Source organism: Morone saxatilis, unplaced genomic scaffold (genome assembly GCF_004916995.1).
Source record: "Morone saxatilis isolate NCDOM2014 unplaced genomic scaffold, NCSU_SB_2.0 Contig22, whole genome shotgun sequence".
Lineage (NCBI taxonomy): Eukaryota > Metazoa > Chordata > Actinopteri > Moronidae > Morone > Morone saxatilis.
This window is the reverse complement of record NW_023339785.1, coordinates 19,384,261-19,392,940: the sequence shown is the minus strand read 5'-3', so window position 1 is coordinate 19,392,940 and position 8,680 is coordinate 19,384,261. Positions and strand designations below refer to the sequence as shown.

General features: G+C 39.3%; 2 protein-coding genes across 3 annotated transcripts in view; one reads left to right on the top strand and one right to left on the bottom strand.

Moving 5' to 3' along the window:
- The first annotated feature begins 1,352 nt into the window (after positions 1-1,352).
- Positions 1,353-5,449, top strand: gabrp (gamma-aminobutyric acid type A receptor subunit pi). The gene is made up of 9 exons (XM_035669764.1): positions 1,353-1,405; positions 1,562-1,674; positions 1,767-1,834; positions 1,945-2,162; positions 3,122-3,204; positions 3,416-3,553; positions 3,641-3,793; positions 4,847-5,040; positions 5,117-5,449. Exons 1-9 carry the CDS (start codon positions 1,353-1,355, stop codon positions 5,447-5,449), a joined length of 1,353 nt encoding a protein of 450 aa, XP_035525657.1.
- A 699-nt stretch (positions 5,450-6,148) lies between these two features.
- The window catches only part of afap1l1a (actin filament associated protein 1-like 1a), a 23,980-nt gene continuing 21,448 nt past the window's right edge, over positions 6,149-8,680 (bottom strand). For both annotated transcript variants that reach the window (XM_035669762.1, XM_035669763.1), the window contains exons 17-19: positions 8,330-8,505; positions 8,078-8,203; positions 6,149-7,044 (exon numbers count right to left, since the gene is read on the bottom strand). In XM_035669762.1, the coding sequence (XP_035525655.1) occupies positions 7,018-7,044; positions 8,078-8,203; positions 8,330-8,505 (329 nt within the window). In that variant the 3' untranslated portion in view covers positions 6,149-7,017. The remainder of the gene's footprint in view (positions 7,045-8,077; positions 8,204-8,329; positions 8,506-8,680) is intronic.

Genomic DNA, 8,680 nt, shown 5'->3' with positions numbered 1-8,680 from the left:
AAACAAAGGAAAGAGTGGAAAGAGAAGAGGAGTGACCTGAGCTGGTAAAGAAAAGCAGAAGAACGAAACAGGTAGGAGACAGAAAGAAGTATGATGAGACCAAATCTGAGAATGAGAAACTGTGTGCGTAAAAAGACAATTTTTTGTTGTAGTATAAAAAGATTAAATATAAAGTTAAATATGTTTTTTGAATGTGCATGCACATACAAATTCAAAGTATTTATAAAGGATGCAAAACAAAGACATATATTATTAACCAATGTGCATTTCTGTATTTGGCCATAAGGGAAATAGGTGATGGGGGTCGAGTAAAAGAGGAGTGGGAGTAAGAAGGGAGCATGCATAAACCAACACAAATAATGACACTTTTGCTGAAGCTAAAAAGCGGTCACAAGAAAATGAATCAAAACACAGCATTATGGTGGCATGAATTAATCATGAGGTGGGATCTGCAAAAACAAACAGGACCTAATAACATTCTTTAACTTCCATTTTGCCCATTAGAAACAGTGTTCATGTGCACCATCATTTATAATGGCAGGGCTATGTGTAAATAATACATTGACTATTTAATGGCAATGCTTTGCTGAGGCGGTGGCAACATGTCAATACAGTGTTGGCAAACATTCTGGAAACAGAAACACATGCATAATGGATTTAGATCATTTGAATTAAAATTAGGGGTAAAAATAAGAGGGAACGAGGGCTGAAGTGTGGGAAGATTTTTTCTGCAAGAGGAGAAGGGAGGGATGATGGTGAGTACCAGCTAGAGAACAGGGAATCTTTGATGAGTTAGAATCCGGGGTTTAGTTGTCAGGAAGGCTTTGTGAATAAACCATGAGGTAGTAGCCACATGAATCAGCAGGTGACAGACTACACAACACACACACACACATACAAACACACACACAAGAAATACATAAAACCTGGCATGTAAATACGTAGGCACACTCATAGAGACTGTCTTTATCTCTTTTAGTGTTTTTAAGTGTGTGTGTGTGTGTGTGTGTGTGTGAGAGAGAGAGATAGGGAGGGAGTCAGATGGAGCAGCTACTCATATATTCATAGAACAGGGAGGCGGAGATCAATACTCATTTCCACTGCATTTTACAAGTTGAAGGGCAGGGACAAAGCGCAGTTTTATAACATCAAAGGGTGAGAATGGCTCATGTGCCTCACATTTCTCCTGAGGATCAAGATCTCCTTTGGTTAGGTGCTGCCACCCCATGGTGAAACAGTGGTATGCCATGCATAATGTGCATGAGAATGATTCGTGGGTTTGCTGTTTATGTACATTTTGGTTTGTCACATCTCCCTGAGCACAGCTGCTGACCTCCGCCTGCTGATCCGCAATGTCTGTCCGGCTGCACACGCTGCTGATCCTCTGCCTGAGCTTCACACAAGGGTGAGAGGTGACATGTGCAGGGTTAAGAACACATTCTGATATTGCTCTTTATATTGACTGAGAAAGCAGTTCCTTTGCTTATGCTCAGCACCAACTGTAACGGCCCATTTCCCATCTCCTGTCTCATTTCTTTTTCATTCCCTTCGTTGTTATCAGTGGTTGTATGTATCCTAACCACCACTGGGGAGAGTGGAACGACTCTCAGCTTCTGCCAACAATTCAGAAGCTGATGAAAGGATACAACCGCTACCTCAGACCTAATTTTAATGGTAGGAATAAGTCTGATAAGGATCCATTTGGACCAGAAGAGGCTTCTCTACAGTAGTCATTTGTGTTCTTCCTCTGTTTCTGTCTGTAATAGAGGGGCCTGTGGAGATTGGAATGAGTCTTGATATCGCCAGCATTGATGCCATCTCCGAAATCAATATGGTATAGCACTCATCACACTATTTTATGTGTCAGTGGGTGTGATTGAAGAAATTAAATGAATGAATGAATGAATGAATAAAGGCTTTTTCTTTTTCACATCAACGTTTCAGGACTATACTGCAACTATCTTCCTCCGTCAGCGGTGGCGTGACTCCAGGCTGGTGTTTCCAGGAAATGAGAGCGTCAGTGTGGACGGACGGCTTGTGTCACTGCTCTGGATCCCTGACACCTTCATCCCGGACTCCAAGCGTTCCTTCCTGCATGACGTCACAGTGGAAAACCGCCTCATACGCATATTCAGCAATGGAACCGTTCTCTACGCCCTTCGGTATATTTTCTTTTTGGGGAAGGTTTATTGATTTGACATTTACTGACATTTTTCTATCTTTCCTGTAACACATCTTGCACGTATATTACAGATTTTGCCGAACTTATATGAGGAAATGGACCTAGGAGAAGGGTGAGGGTGCCACTCAAAATATAGGAAGAAAAAAGAGAGAAAGACATATGAGTGCTGTTTTCACGATTGTTGTGGTAATCAACCGTGAATTGGCCTTGGGTTCTACTAAAAAAAGAAAGAAACAAAAAAAAAACCACATATGTATCATCAGTCATATAACTTAAGGGAATGCCACTGCACTTCTGCATTCCACATGCCCTTCAAACTGTTCAGTTTGTGTTAGTGAAGATTGAGAGTCCCCTATGGCCAGAGTAAAAATTTGTCCTGATGTCTAATCGGTCATGTCACACTGAAACAGAACCTGATTATGACTGCACAGCTTCATCGAGTACAGAAAGAGCAAGACTGTGAAGGGTACACGGGGGAATTTCTAATTTGTCTTGAGTGGAGTCACATTTGGAGTCTGATATATGAAGCTGGTCGAGCATTGTGTAAATAGTTAACTTGTACAGGACATCCATGTTGTCCATGTTTATCAATCAAAAATCTGCCATGTTCCTTGGTTTTCTTACAAATTAGCATATTTCTCTACAACTATATATAGAAATAGGACACTATGATGCCTTTAGCAATATTTCCAGCATTGTTTTATCAATCATTTTCAGCTCAGCTGCTTGGAGTCATTGAATTCCAACAAGTCAGCCACTTCTATATAATTAACACATCTGAAATTACTGATGTTGACCTCAGATATGAGTCTTTGTTTTTGTTATTGTTGTTCAGGGGGAGACTTTGTTGTGTTTAATATTTATTTTTAATTGCCCTGTCCTACATCAAAGGAGTGTCTTTGAAGGTTTTTTAATGATCTTGCTATGAATACACACCAGCATCACAGCTACGATCGCCTGCAACATGGACCTGACCAAGTACCCCATGGACAGACAGGTGTGCACCCTGCAGCTGGAGAGCTGTGAGTACCTGTGAACTCCATCAACCCTCCATCGAGTGTGTAGATGGACATACATCACCATCATCATCATCATCATCATCATCATCTTCATTATCATCATCATCATCATCAGTGTAGTGAGTATCAAACTGAAGAGACAATGTTATGTTTAGCAGATCGGATTAATCAAAATGTAATTAATTAAAATAACTTTTGTGTGTGTGTGTGTCAGGGGGCTACAACCTGCAGGATGTGGTCTTCTACTGGACCAGAGGGAATGATTCAGTGAAGGGTCTTGACACACTGCGGCTGGCTCAGTACAGTGTGGAGACCTACTATACTACAGTGTCAGAGGCTGTGTATGAGACAGGTAAGACAGTTCAGATCCCAGAATCCCGCTTACATGTGGAGTTAAATAAAGCAAATGTTTTGAGAGTCTTTCTGTGTCTCTTCACAGGACAATACCCCAAGCTGGTGTTGCATTTTGCGCTGCGTAGAAACGTGCTGTTCTTTATCCTGGAGACGTACGTTCCCTCCATTTTGCTGGTGGTTCTCTCCTGGGTCTCTTTCTGGATCAGCCAGTCCTCTGTCCCAGCTAGAACCTGTATTGGTCAGTACCAGACCTCTTAAAGTATTTCACTAATAGGTTAAAATATTGTTATTTTGGTGCATTCATTTGAATAACAATCATAGAAACTCCTCATTATATAGTGATTCATTGTATGATCTTACATATTGCATAACACACTATAACATACTATCTCACAGACTTTATATGGTCAGACAGATATGCCATATATTTAAACTTATTTCTGTATTTAGCAGCACAAAACTCATATGTTGAAATCTAATTTCTAATCTAATTCAGCACCCAATTGTGGCTTAACTATTATCATAACCCAGATGTTTGGACTCAAGTCACTTGCCTTGGACTCGAGTCAGACTCGATTCATCTATTTGATGACTTTAGACTCCACTCGATAGATACTTTTGATTTTCCTTTTGACTTGAACATAATTGATATTATAATTTAATTTTGTCTGTTCTGCATTCCATTTTACACATTATGACTTGTTTAGGATACGTTTACTATATGGACTTGACTTAGGACTTGAGAGTAAAGACTTGACACTTACATTTGAATTGCAAAACAATGACTTGGTCCCATCTCTAACCTAAATACTCTGAACAGTTTGCCAAAAATTAAATTAATTGCTCAAATGAAAACTATTTTAATGTAAAATGTTATTTTTATATTAGTTAAAGTTCATGTAAAACGCATTGTGTGTTTATGTGTGTCTTAATTTATGGATGATAAGTCACTCAGTCATTCAGTAACTGCAGTCTCATGCCAATTGATTATCAACTGAAGTGGTCACCTGTAAATTATGCAGTGGAGTACAGCAAGTTCAGCAATACATTGTAACAGTCCTGCATCTATAAAAATATAAATATCAACACAACAATCATCCGTTTAGCACCAGTTATGACCGTTATAATGAGACCAAGATGGGGAAATCTGAGCAGTAGAAGATGACTGAGATAATGAGGGGCTTGACAAACACACATTTCAACACTCTACAATTGATTACCAGTGCACTGATTAAAGATTCAACTACAATCGGGCATTATGGAAACAAGAACACTGTGACATATTTTCCAGGCGTGACAACAGTTCTGACAATGACCACACTGATGATGGGCGCCCGAACTTCCCTGCCTAATGCCAACTGCTTCATCAAGGCCATAGATGTGTACCTGGGAATCTGCTTTACCTTCATCTTTGGCGCACTGCTGGAGTACGCTTGTGCCCACTTCTACACCATGCAGAACCAGACCATAGAGGATTTACACAGGGTGAGGAAAATGTTCACATTCAAATATGAGGTACAGTTAGACAAGGAAAACATTGCAACTGTCTATTATCTTTCAGGAGCTTCTGAGAGACTTCAATGAATCCAATGGAAACAGCTCCTTCCCCATTGTCACCTCCACCCACCCAAACCAGTCTATGGAGATCGGCTCCACTGCAGAGGAGCCCATGGAGCAGTCATCGAACACTGACACTAGGAACAATGCTGGATCAAAAGAGAATATATCAGGACAGGGCTGCGGCCTGTCTTCATTGAAGGATGCATCACGTAGGGCAGCATCTGTCTTCACTGTGGAAAATCCACACAACATTGATCGCCACGCTCGCACTGTTTTCCCCACAGCATTCCTCTTTGTCAATATCCTCTACTGGCTTTACTATCTCTTTCTCTGAGCAGTGGCTCCAAGCTGCTGCCTTGTTAATTTCACCCTCCAGAAGCTGCTCTACCTCCTCATTTGGGACCCAGTACCAGTTGCCACTGCCTGGATCTAAACTGATCATATAAGCATTTTATATCACATATATAAAACCTTTTTGCCCTGTAGATAGGGATACAAAATGATGAAAAGCATTTGAATTTCTTCTTTGTAACTCACTCTGTATTTAAAGCTTTTACTACTACCAAGATATTAACATGTAACAAATGCAAAGCCTGTATCTGTCTATTTCCTGACATCTCCATAGAAACAAATGAGGATGAGTTAACTAGCTATAAACAATAGGCTGCCTGAACTGCATCACACTATACTGTGCTGCATTCAATTGCCTTTATTAGGTGACTGATGTAGATGTGTTTTTCTTCTTGTTTCGGCTTTCATACATTGTTTGTAGGAGGCCCTATTTACTTCACAGCATATCATGTGAAATCAAAAGAATAAATCAGTAAATGAGAACGTGTTGGTGCATGTTAATGAGGGAGATGTTCTGGGTCTGTATGGTAACAAATAATTAAAGATCAAACGTTTGAGAATAGGACACACATTTATTATTCCCTTAACCAGGAAGGAGAACAGTAAAGTGCAAAAGTAAACCACAGGTTCATCAGGAAAAAAACGCAAAAATGACAAATAGTGGAGATTTTCCCAAGATTGGTTTGTGTCACTGATAGCACCACTTTGTTAGTTACTCAATGATCTCTAACAGAAGTATTTAACTGTTTTTGAATGCTGTGCCACAGAGGGTCAAGTGGATATAGGATTTTGTTCCAAACTAATTGTTCAGCAGCTGTTTTTGCTGTATAGCACAGGATCGACCTGTGAGGGGGAGCCAATAAGTGCAGTCAAAAAATGATAATACACTCAGCCCTCCATGATACACAGCTGAATACCTCTGATAGCCATGTCTTATGATGATGAAAAATGAAACCTTGAACATTATAAAAGTATAAAACATACAAAACAGTAGTCACAGTTCACTCTGTACAGGCAGAAAAAAACATTATATTATGTAAAAGGAACATCATGGCTTAAACGGCCTCCATCCTCTTATTTTCCAAACACATCACATTTCTCACATGGCACCTTAACAATAAAACATTTCACCATATGCAGCACTGGATGGCCTTTCTGTTACAACTCACTGTGCTTTACAATACACTTTTCTTGTATCTTTCTTTCACAAACTCTGCTTTCTTTCTTTTGCTGTTTGCCACATTTGAATCTGTGCCACCAGAAACGATAAAAATACTTGGGTACAGACAGTGAACTTTCTTCAACTAGTCTTTGGATTCCTCACATTTGGAGTAGTCCTTTTACAGACAGCAGAGTAAATATTCAGTGAGATGTACCTCCATCTAGTGGCCAATTTATTTCCTTACAGTATATTTCCTCTGTAATACAAAATGAAGTAAATCTGTTATTTGAGATGTAGATGGTAGGTTATTCTTAGTGGGACTGAATGTCACAACGGACAGATGCTGATATCCATTAATTCTGTCTGCAGTCCTTTCCATGATACTACTCTTAGGTTCCTTTCTTTGACTCCCATTCCTGTAGAAATAGAAAAAAGGAAGTAATTTAGTAACAAGCTAACTTTCAGTTATGCTAATATACTGTAATAAAGAAATGTAAGCAAAAAGTCAGTGTCATTTCCAACTCAAAATAATATAGAATATAACTGCAAAATGGTCGAGGTAGACAGTATTGTTAAAACATACGGTAATATCTTCATGTTTGTAAGCTTTAACCAAATGGCTTAACATTTTAATTTTTAATTTAATTGAAAATGAAGAGGCTGAATAGTTTAGGTCATGGCTGAATGACTAAGCAAGGTTAGTATCACTAAAATCATCTAAATCAGTTAGTAATTTCTCTAATTTTATTTATGCATCCAATCCAGTACAGTCCAAAACACAACCGTATTCCATATGTCTTCGTACGTTGATACTGGCTTCTTTTACGTGCATCAAAGTGAATCAGTGACCAAGTAGGGATGATAAAATGCACTGCATCACAATAGGGGTGACTTGTATTGTATAGCATTGGTAGTTGCTTCATATGAATCTTTAATGTATCAGATCACTGGTAATGCATAGATCTGCGTAATGCGTCGGCCTCAGCGATAAAGATGCACGTCCCTATGACGAAGTAAAGGTCCATCTAAAGCAGGACAATCACTGGGATAATGACAATAATATAATAATAATAATAATGCCAATCTATAGTATTTGGCATCATCTAGAAAAATATTGCAGTTATATTGTACTGAAATCACCTACTGTGTACCTGATGGTATCATTACAACAGTAATATTGTGAACCGTAGTGTGAAAGCACGAGCAGCTGATATCAAACAATAATCACTCAAAATGCACTCACACACATACACACACACACACAGGTACTTTACTGTATATGATCAAAAGTGACTGTGTATCTATTTATGTATCAACTGTGAAACCCCATTAGATGATGACACATGCTGCTGTGAGTCTATGAACCCCCTGTGAAGCCTGTCCATAATGACAAGCAGAGGAACTGATCAAAAAGTGACTCTGAGAATGGAGCAACACGGTTTGAGTTACCTTTGCCTTCTGCATGACAGTTCCTGAAGAAGAAGCATAAACAGATGGGGGTCTTCTACGCATCTCTAAGGCACAGTTTACTGGTAAAGACTCACTGTAGATATTATGTGTCTTTTTGATGGAGGCCTACAAAAAATAAGTAAATAGTAAATTAGTAACAAGTAAATAATAATAATAAGTAAATAAAAAATGTGTATGCAAGCAGGTTTAACATGAATTTTTGCATCTCTCCACAAAACGCAACAAATATACCTTAATGGGGGGTTTAGCGTCAACAGGTGCACCAAGCGCTCCACCGGCCAGGCTCTTCTTGAGGTTTTCTTGGACCTGAGTAAGACGGAGCTCCAGATCCACCCTCTCAGCCTCTTTAGTGCGACAGGCATCCTCAAGCTGGGACACGCGCTTGTTCAGAGAGGACTTCCTCCTGTCTGCTCCACAGAAACACAGAGAGACATATAACACGATGAGACAAACAATCAACTGATAATTGGGTTACATGTCCACCTTTAGATGGTGTGGAGTCTCAAATGATAAATTGTGACATTGTTATATATTACAAGCAGTAAAAATAATCAATCAACAGTGGAAGGAGCCAATCTGATG